Source organism: Grammomys surdaster, unplaced genomic scaffold (assembly GCF_004785775.1).
Source record: "Grammomys surdaster isolate TR1022 unplaced genomic scaffold, NIH_TR_1.0 167, whole genome shotgun sequence".
Taxonomy (NCBI): Eukaryota; Metazoa; Chordata; class Mammalia; order Rodentia; family Muridae; genus Grammomys; species Grammomys surdaster.
In genome coordinates this window covers 5,246,987-5,273,306 of record NW_021604615.1, presented here as the reverse complement: position 1 = coordinate 5,273,306, position 26,320 = coordinate 5,246,987, and the positions used below count along the sequence as shown (strand labels likewise).

The following is a 26,320-nucleotide window of genomic DNA, read 5'->3' as shown; positions in this document are numbered from 1 at the left end:
AGATCCATGCATGTATCTTGAATGAATAAATCAAACTTATCCCTCTTCATGGTTTCTCTAAGTCTATTTAAAATCTTAAGGCAAACAGCAACACTGCGTATGATAGCTAGTTTAAGTTTTTTATTATTATCTTGCCTGAAGTTAACCTGTGTTTTTTTTTTTTTAAAGGAACGAACTATGTGTCTTGAGGCCATGTCAAAGAATAATTTCATTATCTGTCCGATGAAACGTGTTTTCCAAAGTTGTCACTGAGGGCTCCTAAGATGTTTTAAATCACAGACATGGAAATACACTCTGATTCTCAGATGGGTCGGATTGGCACATTTTCTAATGACCATGATTAAGCAGACTGTTTGAAGATTTCCCCACATCATATATAAGCACAAAGCCTTTCCCTTCGTACCCTCCCTGACCCCTAAATTAGAGTAATGACTTCAACGTGGGTGAAATAGCAGCCGAAAACCCTCACCAAGGCTATGAAGTTAACGCTACTAATTGGGGCTTTCTGTTCTGGTGTGGCACGTAAGTGACCTGGACAGATCTCTGGTCACACGTGATGCAGGCGGATGTGGCAGGGAGTCAGGTGAACAGTGTGCTGGGGGCAAAGACTGGGCTGGAGTCTCTGTGGATCAGCAACTGTGGGTAACATGTCTCTGAGTACTGGGGGTGATTTATCTATTACAAATCTCAGGAACTCTGTTACTACATAGGCATAGAGGTAGCTAAATACTAAGGACAAAGCAAATTCTCAAAAGAATTGTGGAAGATGCAATTTTCTCCTATAGCATCTGCTGTTGGGCTTCAGTTACTTCCCCAAGGGACTGTCAGGAGGATCACAGGGCCACTCTCCATCAGGTGACTTGTGTGTATGTTCTGTATCCCCATTAGACCCAGGCTTACACTTCACGGCAGGAGATAAGGCCTGAACACTGGAGCTGAGGAAGAATCACTGGACCATGCACGCGTGAGTCTACAAGGACCCCCAGCTAGAGCACTGGCTTCTGTCTCCACAGGCTCATGTGTTTGAACACCAGCCCTCAGGTGGTGGTGTAGTTAGAGAGGAAGACATGGAGATGGGGCCTTGCTGTCTTTCCCACAGCGATGGAACCAAGGTAAAGTTCACCCTTAAGTTGCTTCTTGACACAGGTTTTGTTTCAGCAATGAGATCTGTAATTTACATGGTTTCCCCAGACCAGCTTGCTTGACTTCCACCTATCTTCTGGCCAAGTTTTTGTCTCACTCCTTTCTTACCACATACAGGGGAAATGGTAAAATCAAACACTGTCCTTTGAAACACTCCCATGTGCGGACATTTCTCTGGAGGACTATGGTTGAACCCAAGCCATGTTTGGAATATGAAAAGGTTCTTCTGATGTTTTTTTTTTTTTGGGGGGGGAGGGTTGTTTGTTTTTATGGGACTTTGGGTAAGGCTTAAGTGTGTAACTGCATAGTTTGTGCTGTGTTGTGTATCAGTGGACTCTGCTGCCTGGCCCCACTCCCTGGCTGGGTGTAAGCAGTGTGGAGAAGAAAGGGAATCCTGTTGTGCTGTGACCTCTTACAAGCTAACAGAGTATATGGCATAAACAAGAAAACTTCAGATCTCCCAGAGAAACCAGGATTTCACAGCTAGGGCCTAAGACAATTTGTCACAGTAAAGGGAGGCCAGTGTGGTTTGCTCCAGGAATGAGGCTCTGGACAATTCGATATTGGGTGTGGTCAGCTCTGAGACTATGTGGAATTTTCTAGGTTGCTTACAGAAAGGATTATAGTCAGGCACAGGGAGGTGATTACTGGTAATTACTGGTAAGTAATTATAAATCAGTCTCGCCTCCCAACGCTTTTAGCACAGTGAGAGTTTAGCTTCAGTCCTTATGTAGCTAAAGTGGTTTTGGGTTCTACTCTCTTTGTATGTGCATGAGTGTGTGTGTGTGTGTGTGTATGTGTGTGTGTGTTGTGTTGGCATGCATGCATGCATGTGTGTGTGTTCATGTTTGCATGTATGTGACCCTGCATCTAGGAGCCCCATGTTGATGCTGGAAATCACCCTTGATTATTCTTCTGCTATGTTCACTGTCGCAAGGTCTCTCGATCAAGCCCAGAGCTCAATGGTATGGCTCGTATTGTTAGGCAGTTTAGCAGGAGATATTTAGAAAATGGCGCTCGGTCCAGCTTGTTCCAGGGCAGCCACCATGTTCCTGCTGCTCCTTGGCTCTGACTGGGCTCCGGCTAGCTAGATGCACAGACCCTGGCACCCACGAGATGCCAGCATGGGGGATGGCTCTGCCAATCCCCCACGCTGCATCCACAAAGCTGTGCTGAACCCCAGACAATATCCGCCATCCTCACTGTACCCTGTAGAATGAAGACTCCTAAAGCTTAAAGATAATCCAATGGATTTATATATTTGGAAATGCTCAAATAACAAGATGACCACACAATTGGAATTGTTACCCAATATCTAACCTTTTGATAAGTAGCTACCCAGGACTGCTCTCGAACCATGCATCCTCCTCCATCGTTGCCAGCCTCCTTTCTCTCCTCCCCTTCCTCTCCTTCCTCACTCCGCCTACCTCTCATACTGCCCAATCACTGAGCTCCACTCCATATACATTGTAGCAGTAGCAGGAAATCATCCTGCTACAAGGCAGTTTGCTCTATTTAGTGTTCCCTATCCCTGCCTTCAGAGGCTCAAGGTACAGGTGGGCCACCATGCCTGTTAGGAACTTATCTGAGTTACTAGCGTCCTAGCCCTCTGCCTTAATTAGGGTTTCTAGTGCTGTTATGAAACACCATTGCCAAAAGACAAGCTGGGGAAGAAAGAATATAATTGGCTTATGCTTCCGTATCACTGTGTATCATCGAAGGAAGCCAGGACAGGAACTCAAACAGGGCAGGAGCTGATGCAGAGGCCATGGAGGGGTGCTGCTTACTGGTTTGCTCCTCAGGGCTTGCTCAGCCTGCTTTCTGATGGAACCCAGGACCGCCAGCCCAGGGTTGGCATTACAGTGAGCTGCTCCCCTCCCCACTCTTCCTCCCACACATCAATCAGAAGAAAAGTCTTTACAGCTGGATCTTATGGAAACATTTTCTCAACTGAGGTTCTGCCTTTGCAGATGACCCTAGCTTGTGTCAAGTTGACATGAAACTAGACAGGACGTCTTCACACTTCCCCAGCAAACACTCTAACTGCTAAGCCACTGTTTGTGGTGGCATCCTGTCCTGCACATCATTTCTGACCATTTCCTCACAAAAGGAATAAGACACCTGACAGTGTGCTACGCATCCACAGTGAAGTGCAGATCACTTGGGATGGGTGGGGGTGTGGTGGGGTGGCTTTTTTTTTTTTTCTCTTGCCTAAGAATTACTGACTGGCTTGCAGAATGGAGCACCAGACTTCTTCTGTGAGCCTTCAGTGGCACTTTAATTTATAATCCAGAGTAGAGGCACACCATACACAATAGGTGCTTTGCTTTAACAGTTGACAGTATACATTTTTTTTTTCTAGTTATGAAAGGCAGCCCATCTCTGAAGACACAGCGTCATTTCCAGAGCTTTAGGTACCAGACTCTTCTGCTGACAGTGCATTCCACGCCTAATGGCTTCTTGGCTGCATCTGGCTCATCTAAAAAACAATGCCCTATTTAAGCCAGGTGCATAGCCCTGGTCTGACTGACATGTTAGCTACTGTAGGTTTACAGACGAGATGAGAAGGCAGTTTCCCTAGATAGTCCACACAATTCAAAGCTAAGTATTTTTTTTTAATCACACTAGACTAAATGCTTAACTATGTAACCTTCTGCTTAAGTTTTGTTCCAAGGTATCACAGAATCGTAAAGTAGCAAGATCAATTGGAAATGCCATCGTCGGGAATGTGGTGGCTTTAACATTTTCTCACAAGTGACCTCCATGGGAGCCAAATGCGAGTGTGAGGTTAGCTCTTGGACTAATCTTGTTTCTCACTTGGCTGGCTATCAGTGATAACTTTATCCCAATGTCCACAATATTTAGAAAAAAAAAACCAAAGTCCCGTCCATAGTTTTCTAGAATGGTTGGTGCTACAGATGATGTGGGAGAGCATTGGGGCGATCTTTCTCCTGTCCTGATCAGGTAGCCACTGGAAGTCACTGTCCACCCCCTACATGGTCTTCATGATACTTCCAAGCACATGCTGAGGGCTGGCGCATTGCACGTTTAATTTCTGGGGGGTCCTAATTAGATGTCTGACATGTACTTGTGAAATGGCCTCCAATGCCTTCATTGCTACCTGGAGTCAATTGTTTTTTATGCAAGGTTCTCTATGAGGATGGCTGGACGGAGCTCCAGTGTGCTTTGCTTTTAGTGATAAGAACTTAGCTTCTGTGTAAGTTTTTCTTTTTCTTTTTTTGTGACCAAACACCTGGCAAGAAGCCACTGAAGGTAGGACAGAAAGTTTATGTTGACCTCAAAGTTCAGGGGATATAGTCCATCAGGGTAAAGAAGAGATGGTGGCTGGGTCAGCTCCTGTATGTCAAAGCACAGGGATGCATTCCTACGTCTCCGTCAGTCAGGAAGCTCAGAGAGCGGAAGGCTGATCCCCAGGTTCTTTCTCCTTTTACTGAGTCCAGAAACCCAGCCAGTGAGATGGTGCTGCCCACAGTCAGGGAGTTTTTTCCCCTCAGTCAATCATCTCTGGAAATGCCTTCATAGGCTCCCCCAGATGCACGCCTCACTGTTGCCCCAGGCATTCCTTAATCTAGTCAAATGAGCAATCCAAATTACCCACCACAGGTCCATCCCATGTCAACCTGACATCCAAACACATCTTTGTCAAGCCGTAACAGGCTCCAGTCAGAGTATGGAAGGGGTCCAGGACAAAGGAGCACAGAGAGTCAGGCTATCTTGGAATATGGTGGACAACTCTAGCCTCGTCTTCTGTGCAGAGTCCAACAGCAGCATGGTGGACAATGGGACAGAGCTGTACAGAGAAGATGTGGTGGTTTGTATATGCTTGGCCCAGGAAGTGGCACTGTTAGGAGGTGTGGCCTTGTTAGAGTAGGTGTGTCATTGTTGGTGTGGGCTTTAAGACCCTCATCCTAGCTGCCTGGAAGTCAGTCTTCTACTAGCAGCCTTCAGATGAAGATATAGAACTCTCAGCTCCCCCTGCATCATGCCTGCCTGGATTCCTCCATGTTCCTGCCTTGATGATAATGGATTGAACCTCTGAACCTGTAAGCCAGCCCCAATTAAATGTTGTCCTTATAAGACTTGCCTTGGTCATGGTGTCTGTTAACAGCAGTAAAACCCTAATTAAGACAGAAGAGGAGTAGCATTCTAGAACATTCTCCCAGCCATGAACCTGCTCCTGATGTCTCTCGGGGATGCCAACAATAAGGTATAGGCTTTATCTGCTGTTTGCCACATCTGCCCCTGGTAATGCGTTTGTGTTTGACTTCAGAAGGAAACTACTTTCTCAGGCAGGGTCTTTGCATCACTGTTTTAGTGTTAATTGTTCTCAGAGACTAAAAATAGCATCATAGGGTTTGGGAGGTATGTTTGACTCCCGACTCTAAGATGTTGGATTTTGTGATTATGGGGAGAATCTCTTACTCCTGAAAGCCTCGGCTTGCTCCTTAGTAGACATAACATGAGGTGACAACAGCTGCTTCTCTACCTCCTGAAGAAGAGGAGTCAGCACCCTGGCCAAGGAGAGAGGTGCAGGAAAACCTCAGCTGCTACACTTATGGATAAATGCTGTCACAGGGCACACAGTGTGTCTGGGTGCTCCTACTATATGAGGGTCTGCTTATAGCAGCATGGCAGCCACCACTACACTGATTTTCCTCTTGTGGAGCTTTGTAATCGGTTGTGGGAGAGATTCTAACGGCCGTGCTAATTTTTAAGGGATAGAGAGAGGGGAGGCATGGAAACATCAGAACCTTACCAGGAAGCTGAAAAGTAGCTTCTGGAGAGAAACCCGACATCACTCTGGGCCTGAGCAGTGAGAGCTGTCTTCTGCCCCCTCCCCCTTTCTTTCCTTGTATCCAAAGCTACATTCAGAAAGGATCATGGTTCCTGAGCTTACACCTCACACCGTGTATTTATTTTCTATGCCAATTCTGGGTAAATCCTCTGCATCAAGAAAAATCCAGCCACCACCTCCCTTTCTTCCTTTCTTCCTTTCTTCTTGCCTGTCAGGGTTGGCCCAGCCCTCCTGAAAGGCACAGGGACAACACCTGCTCCACATCCTGACTGGAAATGTACTTTGGGAGCACATCTGATGCTCTTTGCCATCATCTCTCCCAGGCTACTGCCTGTGTGACAATCAGATGACAGTTTTGAAGTTCCTCTCCCCCCCAAACAAGGTGCATATGACAAACCCGAGGGGTTCTTGGGACACTTTGAACCCAGCCATGGATCCAGCTCATATTAGATATTTATTCCTCTAGTGTAATTTTTCTCACCGAACTGGGAGTCCTACACAGCCTGGGAGAAGGCAGAGACAGCAAGAGATTTAGTCATTTATTGTTTTGGATTTCCAGTAGCAAGCCCTGTGCTTACAGTCTGAGTTACTGGGTGACTGTAATGGAATTCATTCTGCAAGTCCACACAAGCCCGGCTGTGCAACTTGCTTATACGAATTCTTGGGTATCTGGAGCTGGAAACTATGGTAATTTGTGAAATAAATGTCAAGCTACAATCAGCATCTAAGACACTGAAAAAGTCTTTCCAAATATTATAGAGGACAAAGAGCTCTGCCCTTCGCATAGGTCAATTTGGCTACTGATCAATTTATTAAAAGGCAAAGGATGTTTTTTAGTACAACTGACTAAAGTATGAGTTTTCCTTCCATTGGAGAATTAGAAACATTCAAACTTGCAGTCACCTCTCCCAAGCACAGACACCTTTGCTTGATGCAGAGGAGTCAAGAAGTTAGTGAAAGGACTCTTTCTTGTCAGAGACATACTATGCCAGAGCCTGTGGGTGTGGGGATAGCCACAGGCCTGTCGAGAGAGGAACTATTGCTCAGCTCCTCTCGGAACTTTGTTGTAAGTGGCGATCAGCCTTCTCTGAGGACGCCTATCTCATTTCTCCAAAAGACTTCCTGATTTAGACACTGAGGAAAATTTAATGTTAATGCATGATGGCTCCAGAATACAAGGGAACGCTTTCTGCACCTAAGAGGGAAACCTGCGTGAGGGGAGGCTGTGGATGGGTGCAGGCCATGGAGGAGATTCACACAGCAGTGGACTGTGTGCTGTTTACAGCCTTGATAATATTCATGAGCCTTAGAGCTACCTTTGACTTGCATCCAGGAGCATGCACACACTCAAGTACATCACCACAGAGGGTGGCATCTGGAGAAGAAGGAAAACAAAGCAGCTGTGGAGAAGACAACACAAGATCTGTCCACGGGCAAGAGGCCGGGGAGATACCTCCTATTGTTTGAGGTCAAGATTTGCATGAGACAGACCGATTTCTTGTGGTGCTGTCTCGTCTGAATGTATCAGAGATTAAACAACAATAACGTTGGAATTTCTGCTTCAAACGCCATCCGTGGAGAGTACACATTTGCAAACAGGGAGCATGAGTGAGGTGATGCCAATTCCTGCCAGGGGGCAGGTACATCTTGCTTCTCACTGCTAAGCAGTGTCCACGGGCACTTGTACTGTACCTGGCACAGAAACGTCAAACAATGTCGACTCAAGATGCTGCTGCTGTCTTTGTTTTCCAGCGTTAAGACAAGATGGAAACTCTTTCTGAACTTCAGTCTTTTGTATTTAGCAATTTTTGGATGTAATGTTTAGAAATGCAAATGTCTTCTGTAGCAGAAGGGTTGTGCATACCACCTATCTATTCCAGGAAGTGTCACCAAAAGTGAAAGGGGGATCTTGTTGGCATATTTTTGGTGGCACACAAGTCATGATCACTCCTATGCTCATACAATGAACAGTGACCCCTGCTTCCAGAATCAGCCTTGCTGTGGGTAGTGGGCACCCTTACGGGTGTAGACTGAGTGCAGTGACTGCTCTGTCTTAGGTAAAGACACTTAAGAATGTACCTTTCTCTTTGAAGAACATATACATGAGGTATTTATAAATATTAACAAAGATTTACCCCCAGTACGTACTCCCAGTTCACCCAATGGTAGTGTTGTGGGAAGAAAAAACAAAACATCCCAGACCACAGAGTACTCTCTGTTACCTATTCCCTCAGATACACTCAAAATCTTCCACACGCCAACCTTAAAAGCCCTTCTAAAACAAACAACGTTTAGAAATAAAAACACCATTCCGCAAGATTTCATTTATAAAATACAGACTTCCAAACTCAAGCTATTCTTTATCTGGAATGTTTACATAATCGAGTAGAATGTTTAAAATTTATGGTGATTTCCACCAGGATTAAGCGAGCCTTAAATCAAAGTGCACTGGATCTAGGAAATATCTATATATTTATGCCTCCATCTATATTTAAGCCTCTATGTGCATCTCAGCCGCTCTACAGGAGGTAGAACTTCCATAAAATCAAGATCCAACTCAACTTCTGTATGGAAGACACGCTGTATAGTATCTTCTGTTGTAATCATTTCCAAGTGCTTGTTTACATCCTGTATGTATAACGAAATGAGTGTTTTGTTTTGTTTTAATGGAATAACTTGAGACTCAAACTCATCTTAACTCTGTCTGGCTCCCTCCCCAGACTTCTACCACACGCTGTATTTCATGGACACCCCATCTTCCTGATCGTTTCCAGTGGACAAAGAGCGTGGAGTCACAAAACAAAACATGCCAGGCCTGACCTACCACTCAGAACAATAGCGCCTCCTAGCGTCCTGGCTAAGCCTCTTTTACCATTTGGATAGGGCCTCAGATTTTCAAAGGAAACAAGTAGAAATAATTAGCATGGAGATCCTCAGATCATTAGAAGAAAACTGGATAGTAGTTAGCTGGAGATTTAGCTCTTACAGGGGAAATGCAAATAATTATCTGGTCAATTTTCACCTCAATGGCCAAATGGTCTAATTCTGTTTCTAGAATTTATAGGAGTGTTTGCCTGTAACCCGAAAAGTACATGTTCAACACTCTTAAGTTTTCTCACCCAAGCTCTGTGACTGTTACTGTCACATGATAGTGATAAAATATGTATTTAACCCCTCGACCCCTGATCTTTACTTAGGCAGCATCAAGCAAAGAATTGTGGAAAGAGCTGTTCTAGACAGACCCACTGCCTTGTCAGGCTTTGCGTCCCATAAGCAGAGGAACTCTGGACAAGCTTATAGTTTCTCTGAGCCTTGATTTCCCCACCTGTATTATGGGCATATTTGTAACAGGTACCTCAGAATAGAGTGTGGGAGCATCATGCTGTTTAAATGGTGCCTGAAGCCTCCACTGCTGTTAGCTCAGCATGGCTAATCTTTTCAGTCAGGTCTATATGCCTCCCCTGCACCCCAACTCTGTGTTCTGTATTATTAGAATGTACATGATTATTTAGCTCACAAGAGAAATCCAAAGCCTGGAATGATGACTCATGCCTGTTAAATCCCACCACTCTGGAAGCAAAGGCAGGAGGATTGCCATAAGTTGGATGTCAGCTTAGGCTACATATTGTGACTCCGTCTCAAAGACAAACAGGAAGTGGACTATTTTAATGAACATGGTTACTCACAAAATCCTACATAGAAGTCTCCAGAACAGTCGGGGGATAGAATTATACATCCAAGAACTGACCTTACTTCTGTACACAATTTCTCACTTACCATTGCATAGCACATGTGTGTTCAAAATACCTGCAACAGGGAATTCACTGACAGTTTTGTGGCCTCCAAGTCACCATGCCAAAAAGCAAAGAAACACTGAGCCACTCTGCAAAATGTGCACTCCAATCTCCACACTTCATGGCCACCCAGGCATTAATGGGAGCTATCACTGGTGTTTGCCAGAAGGGTGAATTAGCCACACACTAGATGACTTTAGGTATAAAAATGTCTTTCAAAATAAAGATTCAAGGGAAGACGATTGAGAACCTGAGCTACGATTTCCTATGAATAGCAGCCCGGGGATCCTTCAGTAGAAAGTGGATTTACTCTCCTAAGGATGAAACCCTCTAAGCCTTAATAATCATGTAAGCTGCTCCAGTACACGGCAGGGGCATTAAATCTCTCCCTTCCATATCTTACCATAACCCTTTCACATTCTCAGAGATCACCCTGCTCTATCTCACGAGAGCCTGTCACACAAGCGTATAAACCCATTTCCCTCACAGGCTAGGGAGAATTCCCTTAAGTGTGTGTCGGGAACTTGTGCGTCTGGGCGGGGACAGCCGAGGCTCATATCACTAAGATTTCTGGTATTACAGCAGTGATCATAAATGGTTCAAAGCAGCCTTTCTTTTTTTCAGATTAGAATGTATTTTGTGAAAACTCAAAGTGGGGATACAGATATGCTGTATCTTTTCAGTTGTAGTGCTGGCTGATATTACCTGGGGGAGGGGAGCAGATTTACAGACCATGCCTGGAGGCTTCCGAACACCCCTCACCTGCTCTACAGCCTTGAGGCTTCACTTTGCTTTTTTAAAGATTTATTTTGTTATTTATCTTTGTGTCTGTGTGCCTCTGTGCTAGTAGAGGCTACAAGAGGACTCTAGATGCCTTGGTGCTGGAGTTACAGGTGGCTGTGAGCTTCCTGACGTGGGTGCTAGAACAGGACCCACATCCCCTGGAAGAGCAACAAGCACCCTTAACTGTTGAGCCATCTCCCCAGGTTAGAAACCTCCTTGAGGTTTCTAAGTGATAAGCTCTCTCTAGACTTATATGGACTGCACTATATTTTGACAGAAAGGAATCTAGATGAATCTACCCAGTTCTGACCTATAGAAAGGCATATTTGATGGGACGCTGATACACTTTTAGTTCTAGCCTCAAATAGTTTGTTTGGTTTTTTTTTTTTTTTTTTTTTTTTACTTTATTTAATGCTTTCTTTTTAGGATCCATTTTGGTTGCTGGGATAAAACATGACTTGTAGAATTACAACATTTTGTTTCTCCTTACCAGTATACTTTCATTTACTAATAGCCTATAATTAAGGAGAAATAGTTAGTTAAACAAATAATTAGACACACTTAGGCATGGTTGGGTAGTGGTTATTCATCTCCTTGTCAGAGGTCCTAAGCTTTGGCCTCTTGGGTTTTTCATATTGCTTTCCCCTTTTTCCTAATTTTATTAAGTAAGATCCTGCTTTCATCAAACCAGGGGAGCTAGAATATTTATGTATTACTCCTTGAAGGACAAGCAAGTTGATGAGTGCACAGAACACCGTGCTCTGGGTCTCACTCCTGTAATCAGTTCCCATGCTTGCCCCTGAGGAAGGTGCCTCTTATCTACAGTGGCTCAGGTACCAGTTGCCTTCATCCTCAGTGGGGTGTGTGGTGCTCTGGCTGGTATGCTTCTCCTTTGGATACAGAGATACCTCATTTCTTCTCCAAAAGATAGAGCATTGAGAAGATATTTTGCAAAAGAACACACACACACAGACAAATTTTCCTCTGTGGCTGTTGGATCTACAAGATCCAACACAGCACATGGAACAGGGAGGAATAAAGCAGATGTGGTAGGGTCCACATTGGAGACTGTTATAACATCCTCATCTCCTGAACTAGCGTTGCTGGCTGCATTCCTCATTTGCAGAACACGGGGTGTTTCTTATTGCTGGCAGCTGCCTCTAGCTGCAGCAACCTAACCCCCAGCTCATTGGAGTGGCCAGAGACTGCAGAATCTCTTCAGCTGTGCTGTGACTGAGAAAACAAAAACAGAACCAGCCCTCACTCTTCCTTGGGTTGCTATGTGAGAGAAGAAAATAACCATCCAGGGCCACACTCAGATGAGTGGTGTTAGGGACACAGGAGCAACTAAACCCATGACAAGATCAGATACTATGTGCTAGCATGATACTCACATGGGACAGAAGGACACTGGGAATGGATGGTAAATAGTGCAAAAACACAAATCAGTAACATCAGATCAGCAAAGGATACTATGTTGCAAAGATCAGCAATATTGGACCATCAAAGGATACTATGTTACACAAATCAGCAACATCAGACCAGCAAAGGATACTATGTTACACAAATCAGCAACATCAGACCAGCAAAGGGAACCATGATCATGCTGTCAGGAAGTGTCATAGGAAAACATACCAACAAAGCTGAGAAGGTACATTTCAATTTTGCTATAGCTTACATGCTCAAGCACTAATTTGTCAAGTCATGTCAGTGTGTGCCATAAAGAAGTCACAGAAAGTGTTCCAACCTTGTTACTACTGGTCACCTGATACCAGGTTTTTGATTGCCACTTACTCTGAATGGTCATGCATAGGGGATATGACTTATGCTATGCACACATACCAAGAATCCACGGCATTTCTGCTTACCTTCAGCCTCCCTGATCCTCCGTCCCACTGAAGACCTGCGTAACACACTCCTTCCGGAGTTGAAGAGGCTGGCCAGCTCATCCAGAGGGCTAGACAGTGGTCTGCTGTTGGGTGGGCTGTAAGGGCTCGGTGGTGAGAAAGTGGATGAGGCCTTCCTGAGGTCTGCTCTGGCCGTCCTTCCCGGTGAGTATGGAGCCTTGGCAAAGGTGCTGCATGGACCCAGTACTGGGGCAGAACTGGGCTTTGGCTGTGTTCTGGGCAAGTCAGAGTTAGTCAGTGCTTTAGCTGCAGTGACCAAGACAGAATCTGGTGGGAAGGCGAAGTGTGTGGGTGGCCTGCAGGGTGCAGGGGCTGCTCCACAGGGTACAGGAGGTGGCCCACAGGGTGCAGGAGGTGGCCCACAGGGTGCAGGAGGTGGTGGTCCACAGGGTACAGGAGGTGGCCCACAGGGTGCAGGAGGTGGCCCTGGGGGTGGCGGAGGTGTGGCAGGTGGTGAGATCCTGCTGGGCCCATTAAACACAGGAAAGCCAGGAGATACCAGCTGGTCGTTTTCTCCCTTCTGTGCTTTTGAGTATTGTGGTGACAAGGGACTGGAGCCTTCGGACTGCACCGGGTACTTGAGGTTGGTCTCTAAGACTGGCAGTTTCTTCACCTCCAAGGGTGTCAGTGGAGACTCATCAGAAGCCGGGGAGCAGGTTACTGGGGTGGGAGGGAAGACTAGGAGTGGTGGCCTGTGGGGAAGCAGATTCGGGAAGGGTGGGGGGATGTCACACACATCCTTCAAGGGTTGGCAGGTCCCCTCTCCAGCCTCCAAGATGATGGCTTTTCGAGTCTCTAAAAACAGAGGAGGTGAGGCAGGCAGGAAGGTGAGCATCCCTGGACCACAGCCCTCCTCAGGCAAGACGTACTTCATCTCCTCATACACAGACTCGCCCTGATCAGGGCTGTCAGTCTCAGATCCACCTGCCCTGGCTGCATTTCCCACCATCTCGATGTACACAGGCTCAGTATCATCGTCATAGTCACCATGTGGCAATGGCAGGTGCAGAGGCAGCTGTGGTATGCACTGTGGCACTGAGTCAGGCCTAGCCCACTGCACACCCAGTGTTCCTGGGATCTGATGCCTGCCCACTTGGCCCATAGTGCCAGAAGGCCGGGGTCCCCAGATCTCCTCATAAGAGCCACTGAGCTTCGTGTGGGGACTTCTCTTTGGCTTCCGAGGGGGAATCTTCTTCATGGTACTATAATCATCACTGTGGGGTCTGGGCCGTGTCAGAGCTAAGGCAAGAGACAGAGATACAAGAGTCAGTAGCCAGTGTGTCCCAGGGAAGCCAGGCCTATATGGAGTTGAGTGACTCTGCCCTGAATCACCTTAGTTGCCACAGCTAGCCCTTATGTCCTTTGAGCAGAAGAGACTCCTGGCTTGTGTTCCTTCCACCTTCTAGGAGTATGTAGGAAAACCTAGATGCCTGAGACCACTAAGGGAAACTGTCTTTAGGTCTTGATGCCAAAGACACAGGCTATATACACAGAGGAAGATGGCCCACAGGAAAGGAACTGTAACAGATGCATTAGGATGAGGCACCTACTCTCCAGGGTGACAGGGCCTGGCAAGTTTGGGGTGTTTGCAAATGAGTAGGGGTTTAGACTATAATTGTGCAGCATAACAGGCCCATCTTCAGCCTCTATGTGGACACACATGGCATAGGAAGGTCATTCCTTCAGGGGCAGAGGATGTGTTTCACTCTGTTCCAATCTGGGCTCACGCCATAATAGAAATGGCAAAAAGTCTGATTGATTCTCTACCTTCACAGCCATCTTTGTACGCTACAAGACCTCCCATAAGCAGACAGCTACTGTAAACAGGAAATGCTAACTTCCCAGTTCTCTAATGCAGGTGCATCATGCCAACTCCCTAACACGGCTGACCCACAGCTGCTCCTCAGATTTCCCCAGACTGCCTAGGAAGGCAGCTGGATCAACACCACTGCAGAGTCACTTCACAGACACCACCAGCAGCAGATCTACAGTGGAAGACACTTGTCCAGCTGGCTTCCAAGTGGGAGAGCCTCTGGGTGCCTCAGAGAGAGATGCTGACAGGGTGGCACTGAGGACATCCTGCCTTCTGAGGCTGGGGCATGGCAGCATAGTTTCTGCTTGCTTCCTACTGTAGTAGGAGCCACTCTGAATGAACCCAAAGTTCACCTGAGCAGTGTGGACTCCTCACAGCAGCCCCTCCATGGGAGGGAAAGATACATCATGTGGAGAGGAAGATGCTCCAAAGAGGAAGAAAGCTTGTGGAGGTGAGGGACTGAGGTCAGAAGATCCAAAGACTTTCCTGTCAAATCCAGAAATGTATGAGCCAAGCCTTTAAGGGCCTGAGCTTCAAAGACAGTCATGATCACACTGTACAGAGAATTGCTTAGCGTGACCAGTCAGACTGTAGACCCACGAGATAACACTGCCAGCATCCTTGGATCCAAAGTCACTGCCTTCTGGGGAGTTTGTTATATAACCCCAGATACACAGTGCAGATATTGGAACCTGTGGCTCTGATGGTGACAGTGGCCTCACTCTAGGAAGTCAGTGTCGAAGTGACCCTTAACCGAAACCTGAGGGCTCCGAGGAAGCTCTGAGAGGAGCCAGGGCAGATATGGGGTGGAGGCTAGAGGAAGCCATACAGAGCTGAGCAGGGCTTCAGGCTGTAGTCAGAGGGCAAGGGGAAAATATCTAGGGGCCTGCCTAAGGCTTTGTTATGGCAGGGGGACACAGCTGCTTCTTGAGTCCTTCCAGTGTGACAATGAAGAGATGGGACAAGGAACTTATTACCATAAAGGAGCAGGGCTTTCTTGATCTACGAACCCACCGGTGCTTCTCGGTGTGCTCTGACATGGAGCAAGGACCTGGAGCTCCATGACACCTGCTCTGAAGTTGAGGCCCAGCACTTGCCAACGATGACATCCTCCGTTAAGACTTCAGAGAGACCTGTGGTGTTCCTCATTTATCTCTCCAAAGACACTCTAAAGAAACAAGGCTACAGGCCTAAGCGTTGCCTCAGACAGTGAAGAAAACCCAACGCAGGAGAATTGTGGATATGGTTGCTGACTAATGAGATGTGTTATGAATTGATTCACAAGCAGCTCACACAACTTTTTAAAGGGACTTTGTCCATGTGCCTTGAAAAATGGCAGCAGTTGTGCCTGAAGAAGAGACTCTGGCCCCTAGAATTTCATGTGCAGGGAACAGGCTGAGGGAACACCAGCCCCAAGGTTACATCACTGTCAAGATGAAGATTTGTAGTTCAAGGGGAGCACCCAAGATCCCAGAGCATCAACCTCAGAGCCCAGGGAGAAACTAAAACCCCAGGGCATGAACCTCAGAGACTAGGAGTATGATGGTCAGGGGCTGGACTCCATTCCCATAGAGGTCCTTACAACACTAGCCAACTGTTGTTGTAAATGGCATGTACAGACCCTGAGTGTCACCTCATGTCCCCTTTCAGGCAGGAGCATGTCTGCCTAGCAGACATGCACTGTCATTTTATATCACAAGTCTGATGAACATAAGGAGAAAACCACAGCCTTGAAGGAGTCAGGAACTCTCACTGTTTAAGAAACATCAGCCCAAACCTTGAGCACTGGGGGATGCAGAAAGGAGGCTTTGGGAGCCTCTGGAGGTGACCCTACTGTCACCTAGGTGACTCTATGAGTAAAGAATGAATTGCTTATTTCAGAGTGAACTGAAGCCTATTGGATTTTCCAAAACATTTGCCACAGATTTATTTCCATCCTTATCAAGCAATTGAATGTGCATCTCCTTTCCCAAACCTAGACAGGATGCTGGAACTGTCCTGGTGGATAGATGAGGCAGAAGCAATTCTTCTTGCTTCCTGGGGGGTGGTACATAAAATGTGGTTCTTATCCATCTGTCCCTCCTCTCCTACGGTGAGTGCTCTGGAGCAGCATCTTTCTGCATTAATCCTAGAAGTCTCCATGCCATCAAAGCAAAAGCAGAGGCCAGCTAGAGATACAGAAACCTTTGGATGCTGAGGCATCACATGACTAAGGGATCAGACATCACATGACTAAGGGATCAGACCTGGTGACCCGATTCTAGACCATTGTAGCCGATCTGGGACCTTGAGTGGGAGCCACCAGACAATCCCCATCTCTTGAGACCCACTGCCTGAGAGACAGAGCAACAGCCATCATCTTATTTAAACACTGTTTGGGTGGGTTGCTAAGCAACAGTAGAAAATGAACTGTAGCCCCCTCCAGGCTTGCTTCAGAGGTAAAGTCTTTTGTGTTCAATGATGAGGAGCCTGTTAGATGGGGCAGCCAAGAAACTGGGTTCTGAAGTCTCCCTGGCTGGAGCAAAGCTGGGTGTCTGAATGACAAGGGCACGTCACACACACTGTTCCCTGATTCAGTTTCCCCATCTGCATAGGGCCATGATGATTTGCCACAGGGTGTTGTTAGGATGGGAAATACTGAGAATAAGGCCCCTTATGTCAGTAAGCATCCCCTCCCCCTTTTCTTTCAACTACCATGGAAGATACTCATGGGAGCTAGACAGTGCTCCTTAGAGTATGGCTAGTGCTCCAGTGGGTGGGGCTTCAGGAGGTGCCTTGCCTGGAGTAAGGCAGCAGTTCTGCAGGGAGCACAGCTTCCTGCTGTGTCCTCTGAATATTAATTTGGAGTCTCTGTGGGCCAGGACTAGAAATTGTTACTCTTCATAAGCTAAAATTAGGGAAGCCATAGTTAGAGCACTGGAGCCTAATTTGATCTTGCGGCTATTTCCGGGTGTGTTGCGTGTGATCAGTTTATTTTCAAGTACGGATGTAGGGACAATTAAAATTTACTTATTTCAAGAGTTTCCTTTTTTTAGTTTCTGAGTTTACGCATAAAATAGTCACAAGTACTCAACATTGCCAATGAAACGAAGGCCCAGAACAACCCTGGTCATGGGGCACAACACTGGGGCAAGTTTTGGTGTCTAACAGGACTTGGAGGATCCCAGGCTGCATTTCCAGTCTCAGAGGCTCAGAGACTCTACTCCCACCTGAGCCATCCTGAAGTCATAGTCAACGTGTCCTAAGCTCTGGGAGGAGAGACACGTCTCCACACACGAAACACTTCCCTCTGGAGTTCTGTGTTTAGATACATTAGTGGCATCTAAGGTGACTTCCATATCAGCACAACCTGGTCCTAGTAATCTCTCAAAATAAGACATGGTCTATGCAAGAATTTAAAGACAGTAAGAGGAAGACCAGAGACCGTGAGGACGGGTTTAGGACCTCCCAGTTTCCAATTCTCCCCATGTGGGGTCTGCTTAAGCCCAGCGCCTCTTGTGTTCTTGTTATAGTTCATTTGTCTCTGTCTCCAACACAGGGCATGGACCCATTCTGCATTCATAATTTCCCACTGTTTTCCTTTTCCTCGTATCTCTGTGACTTCTGGTCCCTCGGGGCTAGAACAGTGTCCTCCTAGTATACTAGGAGGACTTTGGATTGGGGCCTGTGCAGGGAGTTGATAGAGCCTGCTAGGTGCAAACAGAAATGGGGCTTGACTGCACGGACATTGTGGTGTCCAATCTCAATCATATTTGGGGGACCTTGGCCTCCTTTGAGTGTCCAGGCATCACCTCCCCATACCCCTCCCCTCAGAGTGTTAGATGCTGTCTTATTGCCCACATTGTTTAATAAACATCTTATTCCCACCCCTCTCCCATGTGCCACAGCTCTGAACCCCCTCCCCCTGTACCACTGCTCTGACCCTTCTCCCCCATCTCAGGTGTTTTGATGACTGGAAGCTGATTCTCACAGGCCCAGTGGAAGAGCAAGCCAACTTCCTGCCAGGCTGTGTTCTAAGTCACTGCATCTGGGGACATCGGCTGCAGACCCACGACATGGCCCTCTGGCCTCCACTGCTCTCCTCTGCACAGACCTCTTGAATCTCACACCGGACCCTTAACCCTCAGCATTCATGGAGGACACATGAGAATCTCCCACACCACCTCCTAAAAGTTTTGAAAATACAACTGGTGCATTAAAACAGTGGCCTTAATTTTGAGCCAAAATTTCTGTAAAAAATGTTCTTATTCTTTCTTTTTTTTAAAGATGTATTTATTTTATGTATTTGAGTATACTGTCACTGTCTTCAGACGCACCAGAAGGGGGGGAAATCAGATCCCATTACAGATGGTGGTGAGCCACCATGTGGTTGCTGGGAATTGAACTCGGGACCTGTGGAAGAGCAGTCAGCGCTCTTAACCGCTGAGCCATCTCTCCAGCCCTCTTATCTTATTCTTTCTAAAAAAAAAATAGATTAATTTTTATTTATATGTATGAGTGTTAGTCTGCATGTATGTAGGCATGCCACATGCATGTCGGGTGCCCACAGGTCAGAGGATAGCAGATCCCCTGGAACTGGATGGAGTTACAGATGATTGTGGATAACAATGTGCATGCTGGGAACCAAATTTGGGTCCTAGGGTGAATAGCCGGTGCTCTTAACTCTCAAGACATCTCTCCAGCCCTCTCTTTGTTTCTTTCGTTCTCTCAGCATCATTATATTCTATTTATTATTAATAATAATAATAATAATAATTATTATTATTATTATTTAGTTTTTTTTATCCAACCTAAATCTTCCCTTTCTCCTGTCCTCCCAGTTGCTCCCCCACACCTCCTCTCTGCCCCTCCCCATCCACACACTCCTCCTCTATTCAGAAAGGGCAGGCCTCCTGAGGAGATCAACCAATCATATCAGGTTGCAGTAAGATCTTAAGGAGTGTGACTGGCTCTGAGGGATCTCGGATGCTGCCACTGCTTTAGGTGCCTGTCAGGGGTTAGAATCCTGGATCTTTCTTTAAATTGAGATTGCCGTTTCGCTCTATTTCTGTTTCATTGAATCATTTAACCACTGAGATCACTCAGCTCCATGTCATACCATCAGACACTATCTACGTTCCAGTGAGATCTTCTCGCACTTGCACAATGACTCCGCCGACAACACTCTTTCCACAGCAATGGTCTGAGGTTAAAATCATCATGGGTTGACTTGTTTATGACCTGCCCTTCTCCAAGAGAAGGGTTTCTGCATTCCCATGAAGGACACATGCACTTAGGTATGTGGTGGTCGCCACACACTGTGTGATCCATCCACGAATCTTATCTGTAACCCATTTGCGAATGCCCTGTTCAGAAGAACCGGCTTTCTTTTTCCAGTTGTAGTACCAGCCATCGGTGAACACTCACAGTACGTGGATTTTTGAGAGTGAATAGAGAGTAGTTGCCACTTCCCCTTTCCATATAACTGTTTCTTGACCCCTCAGAGCAGAGCCCTTTGCTGTCTAGTCTGAAAGTTACACAAACTGAACTTTATGGCCATGTTTCTCAGCATCTGTTGTTTCACAAGCCATGTTAAAAAAAAAAAAGTGGGCTTAAATTTTAATTAGGTCAGGATCGGGAAAGCCTGGTGAATATTATTACCTTTTCAATTAATTTGTGAATATTTATATGAAGTAGCAACCCACTTCTAGAACTGCCTTGGCGTTGAGGCTGTTGATTCAATGCAGAGGCGGGACCCAGAGTGAAGGAACTGACCCATAAGTAGCTTTCCCCTAAGAGGCTTAAGGATTTGAATATTATTTATATTTAATGATTAAAAAGCTGCCGGCAAGCCAACAACTGGATTTATTTCTATTAAAAAGTATATTAGGGCCACAATGGTGTCATGGGCACTCCCAGCTGGAACCCAGCATGTGAGTGGTGAGAAATAGCATTCACTTGTCCCGCCCCCCACCCTCCATTGGCTAACCTTCACTGGCTGCATCCTTGGCGGCTGAAAGGCAGGCGCTCACAGCTTCATAGGAGGCACTCAGCCGGGTGTTAGGGTCCCTCTTTGGCTTGGGTGGAGGCTGTTTCCGTGGTGACGGGAGGCCAGTGTTGTCATCCATGCTGAACACAGAGTGCAGTGACGGGGACCGGGTGGAAGGTCCGGCGAGAGCCTGGGCAAGGCTATCCACTGCCATGGGCACTGGCACGGAGTTGGAGTGGATGTGCCGGCATCCTCCTTGGTCTTCGGCTCTTGACGGAAAAAAAAAAACCACAAACAGCCACAGAGCACGGAGGCCCAGGTGTGTCATTCGGGTGACAGTGATGAGCCCTTTCCCCTGACACTAACTAGAGTTTCTTGGCAAGGAGCCTTCTTTCTAGCTGGCCTTGCTGGGAAATCTGTGTTTGGTTCTTAGCAAGTTGCTCACCCAGGGATTGCTGCCCTGGCCTGCCTGGCCTCTGCTGGAGCACTGGGGATGTCTATCACGGTTCCTTTCAGGATTCCCCAGCAATGCTCCAGTTACTTAAAGGGCTTCACGCTTCCCATCAGCCATCCCCAGAAAGGATTTTTCACAGTCTGATTCTTAAGCAAATGAAAAAGGCAGAATTTCAATCTGAATGATAATTTCTGGGAAACCCAGCTTAATAGAGAGTTAGTGTTGCAGCCAGTGTGCGGAGCTCATCACCGGTCCCTTGTGACACCGTGCTCCACAAGGGAAACTCATAATTTGACATATTCTCTCTCTCTCTCTCTCTCTCTCTCTCTCTCTCTCTCTCTCTCTCTCTCATCTTATCAGCAATTACTAATTATGTATGGAATTATGATTCTTCCTGTGACTCTGCACAGTTGCCCGATGCAGAGCTAACTGCTGGTATCAACACATAGCAGGCAAACATTTCTTCACTTAATTTTATATCAGGCAAATAAAGCACATAATCAAACGGAAGAATTGGAATGGCTGTTTAGTTCCAGTAGGGAAAATGATAAATGTGATTTGGGAAGCCACTGAGAATGAGTAGTTGTCTTGCTTTCACATTTTTTTTCTTTCTGCCTTCATGTGTGGGGGTAATCGTGTGAGACACTGGTGAGTTCCCTTCACCAGGGGTTTCTTCTCATCTGTTTCATAATTATATCTGTGTGTGTCAGAGCATCAACAGGGCTGGAAACCAGCAGCATGAAAGCTGGCTGCCCATGTAGAAAATGAAGTCACTGAGGAGGAAGCGAGGCCGCTCGGTGAATGATTTGTTTCCTCTGTAATGTTTAATTACAGTTTTCTGTACAAAAGAATGTTTTTCCAGTATTTAATCACTAAGATATTGGAAGCTAATTAGCAAAGACACACAGCCATATCCACTTTAACAACAGCAACAAAATCATTCCACACAGGCAGTGATGGCAAGGGAGAGTCATTTTCAGAGAGAAACAGGAGGTTCCCGAGGTCTTTAGCAAAAATTGACAGTCATGAAGATCTGTGCAAGGAACCTGATTCTGTCCTCCCTGGGCATGTGGCTCATACACAGGGGTTCCTGTTTATTCACCACTTTTATGTTTTCAAAGTGGTGTCTGAATTATTTGGGCAGGTTTCTAGAAAATTCTATTAGCCAGCCTTATATGTCTTGCACCTGCACAAGCACCTTAACTGTCTTGCTAGCTGATTTTTGCTAGCTCAAAGCTTTGTGTGATGCTTAAGTAACATCAACAAGGCTAATGAAACAATATTATTTTTATATGACTAAACTTACACGTGGAGATGGTTTTTCATGAAGGGACCTCCCAGGAAAAGCAACTCTGAGCTTACTGGAGTATCTGGGCTAACACAGCACGCAGGCCTGTTCCCCAGCCATTCTTGGTTCAATTGTGCTTTGTGTTAAGGGCTATCAGAAGCCCCTGACTCCCAGGACGATCTTGAAGGTAATTAATGTTATAGATGGACCTTACCTCTTGGTTCCTTCCTCTTGTCTGTTCCTGTGGTAGGCAGCATGGACCTCCTTCCGGAGCCTATCATGTTCCCGGGCAATGTCGGAAGCGTTCTGAATGACCAGGGCATCATAGGTTTTCAGTGCCATGTCCTCTGTGCTCTGTAAGAAGCTCTTGATGGAGGTAACCTCTTGCTGCTTGATGCTCATTCTCTGAAGTAAGTGCTGGCGTGCCAGAAACCCTCTTATAACTTCATAAAAGAACACAATCCTAGGTCAGTGGGCAGATCTAAAGGGAGAAAACCAGACACACACAGACGTACAGACACAGACACACAGAGACACATACAGAGACACAGATACACAGAGACACACACAGAGATACAGACATACAGACACAGACACACAGATATACGTATAGATATAGACACAGACATACAAACAGACACACAGAGACACACACAGACACACACAGAGATACAGACACAGACATACAGACACACATATACACAGATAGACACAGACATTCACAAAGAGACATTACAGACACTGAGACACAGACACACACACAAATATAGACACAGACATACACACACAGACATACACACACAGAGACAGACACAGACATACAGATACACACATATACACAGATATATACACAGACACACCAAATACAAAGACATATAGACACAGACACACACATACACAGACACACAGACATAGACATTCATACACACATGCACGCACACACACACACACACACAAATACACAAGCACTGCAATCAAGAATTAACACATTCAACCCAGAATAAGAATATGCTAGCACATCCCAATCTCTCTTTCAGTGTGAAGTGTCCCACACTGTCTCAGATGCTTAGATACTTAGTTTCCAGCTGGAGGTTCCATTTGAAAGGGTGAGGAACCTTTAGGAGGCAAAACATGGCTGAAGGCAGTGAATCACTGTGACCGTGCATTGAGACTTCATAGGCCACCCCTGCTTCCTGGTCACTCTCTGCCTCATGCTGTCCACCAAGATAGGCTGGATCCCTGAGGAACCGTGAGCCCAAACAAACCCGTAAGTTATTCTGGGTGGGAGGTATTTTATCACAGCAAAGAGGATATCACTAAAATAGTATGACAGACAGCCCTGTCCCTGAAAGAGGTTTCTTATACAAAATTCTTTTGTTGTCTTTTTGTAACACAAGCTGACAAGGATGGCCTGGATCAAATGAATGAGAAAGACCTTGGGTGTAGCTTCCCCAGAACCTTTTTGGGGTGCACTAATAGCCTTTCATGAGTCCTGGTCTTTCCAGAAACTCTCAAGGCTCCCTGAACTAGCTTCTTAAATTACTTGCTCATAATATTGCTAGGGTTTCTATATAGTTCTTAGAGGTCGACACTACTTTGAGATCTACAGAAGTTTTACAGAAATAGGAAATGTACACTTCCTATTTCTCAGGATTGCTGGTCTAGAAAAATGAATAAAGTCTGGGGTGGAAATTAACTGAAAAAGCCGTGAAACCAATAATTGATCAGTAGGGATTTTTTTGAAGTGAGAAATCCAGAAGGCAGGACCTAAAGGCACTCTGCTGTCTCAGATACTCAGTTACGCCATTTAATGTGAAAACAATGTAACAAATAAAGATCTCTGTGTGTTGGTCTCAATGCTAATGGAGTTCTTTTCTGTTTCCAGTAAAGACAAGCAAGGAATGGCAGAGCGTGGACTCCCATCTCTCTGTGCCTGTGAGGCAGCTCCATCCCCCAAGCCTGCGGTCCTCTAGCTGTGATTTGTGGCCCTCCAGAGGGGACAGATCAGCAATAGGGGAAGTCACATGGAAGGATATAGCAATCAATAGATGAAAGGACTTGCTAACAATTAGTGTGGGGTGGAAATGGAGCAGGCTCCCTTTTGAGAAAGGGAACTGGCCTCCATCACTGATGTGAGCAAAGCAGGTGTAGGGGCCAGTCCCTGCAGATGGCTGGGGTCAGGCACAGAGTGCTGACATCTGACTGGCCTTTCAGCCTCTTGGGAGATACCACCCCTTCAGGCTTCAAATACCTCAGATTAGAGGAAACTGAAGACTAAAAAGACAGGCAATGTCAGAAGGAAATCACTGTGTGACACTCCCCGGTGCCTGAAGGAAACACATATGTGGGCCGTCTAGGAGATGCTGTAAAGTTAGACACAACTTTCTCCACTTAGGGCTTTAATTAGCCCTTTAAACCCAGATGAGGATGCTAACTGGAAAGTTACTTTGAAATACAATTGTATCAACATCCCTACAAGACAGCTGTGCTGAATTAGTCTATAAACAACAAAAATATAACTGTAAAAGCTAGGTCAGACTTCCTGGAGCATAAAGTGCAGAATAAGATGAAGCTCCAGGCACGTGATGTGTAAACCCAAGGGGGATGGAGACCTTGTCTGTGCTTTGGACTGGCTTCTGTTTTTCTTGCATTGAACAAAAAACAGTTACTGGCCTTGAGAAGGCAAAGGTGGGAACACAGTCAGGAGGGTTAAGCTCTTGAAGTGCAGGCAGACTAACATGGAAAGCAAATGCTGGGCTTCCCAGGATACCATCTTGCTCACCCACGAAGCCTGCTGCCCCATAGGCAGATGACACCATCTTCCCACCCTTTTCAATTGGCCGTCTTCTAGAACTAAGTCACATGGGTTGCTGAAAACTATCGTTCTCAACAAAGAATCACAAAAAGAAAAAGAAAAAGAAAAGAAAAAAGAAAAAAAGCCAAGCCTGCTGGAAATGGGCTACAGATTTCTTTGTCCACAGTTTGAAGCCTGCCTCTGCCATGGCTGCTTCATTTAAAGTTTGAGTTTAAATTTCACTTTTCTTTAAATTTAAAATTCTCTCTTCTCCAAATATTTACTAACAACAACCAAAAAATGAGGTTAAAAGGTGGAAAATTCATCTATATTACATAAATTTTGAGTGAATTATTAAATTCTGAGAGATGAGAAAATAAAAACCAGTAAGCAATGTTCACATCCAAAGGCCTGTGGTTTCTAAAATGTTTGTGTGTGTGTCCATTATTTCATTCATTCAAATGAAACTATGTTTTTTATCTCAATGCCGTTTTTAAGGCTGCTCCCCATTCTTATCTTCAGAAAGGCGAGGGGGCGGAGTTCAGCTCATCCCTGCTCCAGATTGGTTACCAGAGTATCTCAGTCTCTGAGGCTAACTAGAAAAAGAATTTCAAGTGAGTGTCACGTCGAAGAGGGTCCCAGATTCCTCTAATTATATTTAAAGCCATTTCTCAGGAACACTGGGGTGCCTGCTCTGTTCACACATAACATTGTGTTAAACAGGCTCTTCCTGACCCAGATTCAGCTGTGGCTGAGAGCCAAGTTTGGATTCAGTCAGTGTGGGCTGGTGCTGAGACTGCATTTCCAACCAGCCTCCAGGTGAGGCAGGGGTGCAGGTGCCACCTGGAGTAAGGCAGGGTGAGATTTCAAGTAGTCCCAGCCAACATCTCTAGGGCATCGATGCTGGCTGAAGTAACAGGGGTCCGTTTGTCATATGTCAGCGAGAGGGGGACTCAGAACCATGAGCTGGGTAACTGCATCCCCAGCCAAGGCTCCTCGAACCCTAAGCTGGAGAGTGACATCAGAGATTAGCCCGGGAGCTTGCCTCCAGTCTGCTGAAATGGAGTGGGCACAGCAGTCTGCAGAGCCCCAAGGCCACAGCTGTGACCAGCAGGGCATACAGTACTTAGAGAGATGCCTGCCAGTCTTTCTCCAGGGCACGGTAGTTTTTGAGGAAGAGATGTCTGCTGGGAGAAGGCTGAGGGTGACCAGTGTGTGTGAATCACTGACAAGATGCTGGCCACAGAGCTGCTGTGAGTGCATGAGATCAGAGGTTTGCATTTTGTCTAAGTTCTGCCTCACAGTTACCTGGCAACAGACAGGCATGCCTGACTCACTATAAAGGGGGCTTCTTGCCCCCTCCTCGCTTTCTTGCTCTTGCCTTCTTGCTCCTGCTCTGTCCCCTTGCCCCTTCCTCCTCTCTCTCCTCACTCCCTTTGCTCCTCTCTCCACGTGTTCATGGCTGGCCTCTACTCCTCTTCTCTTCTCTTCTCTTCTCTTCTCTTCTCTTCTCTTCTCTTCTCTTCTCTTCTCTTCTCTTCTCTTCTCTTCTCTTCTCTT

The 26,320-nt window shown here is 46.2% G+C and overlaps 1 protein-coding gene across 1 annotated transcript in view; it reads right to left on the bottom strand.

Moving 5' to 3' along the window:
* The window catches only part of Myo16 (myosin XVI), a 356,137-nt gene that overhangs the window by 47,810 nt on the left and 282,007 nt on the right, over positions 1-26,320 (bottom strand). The window contains exons 29-31 of the mRNA XM_028766338.1: positions 22,181-22,409; positions 20,225-20,493; positions 12,405-13,682 (exon numbers count right to left, since the gene is read on the bottom strand). Of these exons, the coding sequence (XP_028622171.1) occupies positions 12,405-13,682; positions 20,225-20,493; positions 22,181-22,409 (1,776 nt within the window). The remainder of the gene's footprint in view (positions 1-12,404; positions 13,683-20,224; positions 20,494-22,180; positions 22,410-26,320) is intronic.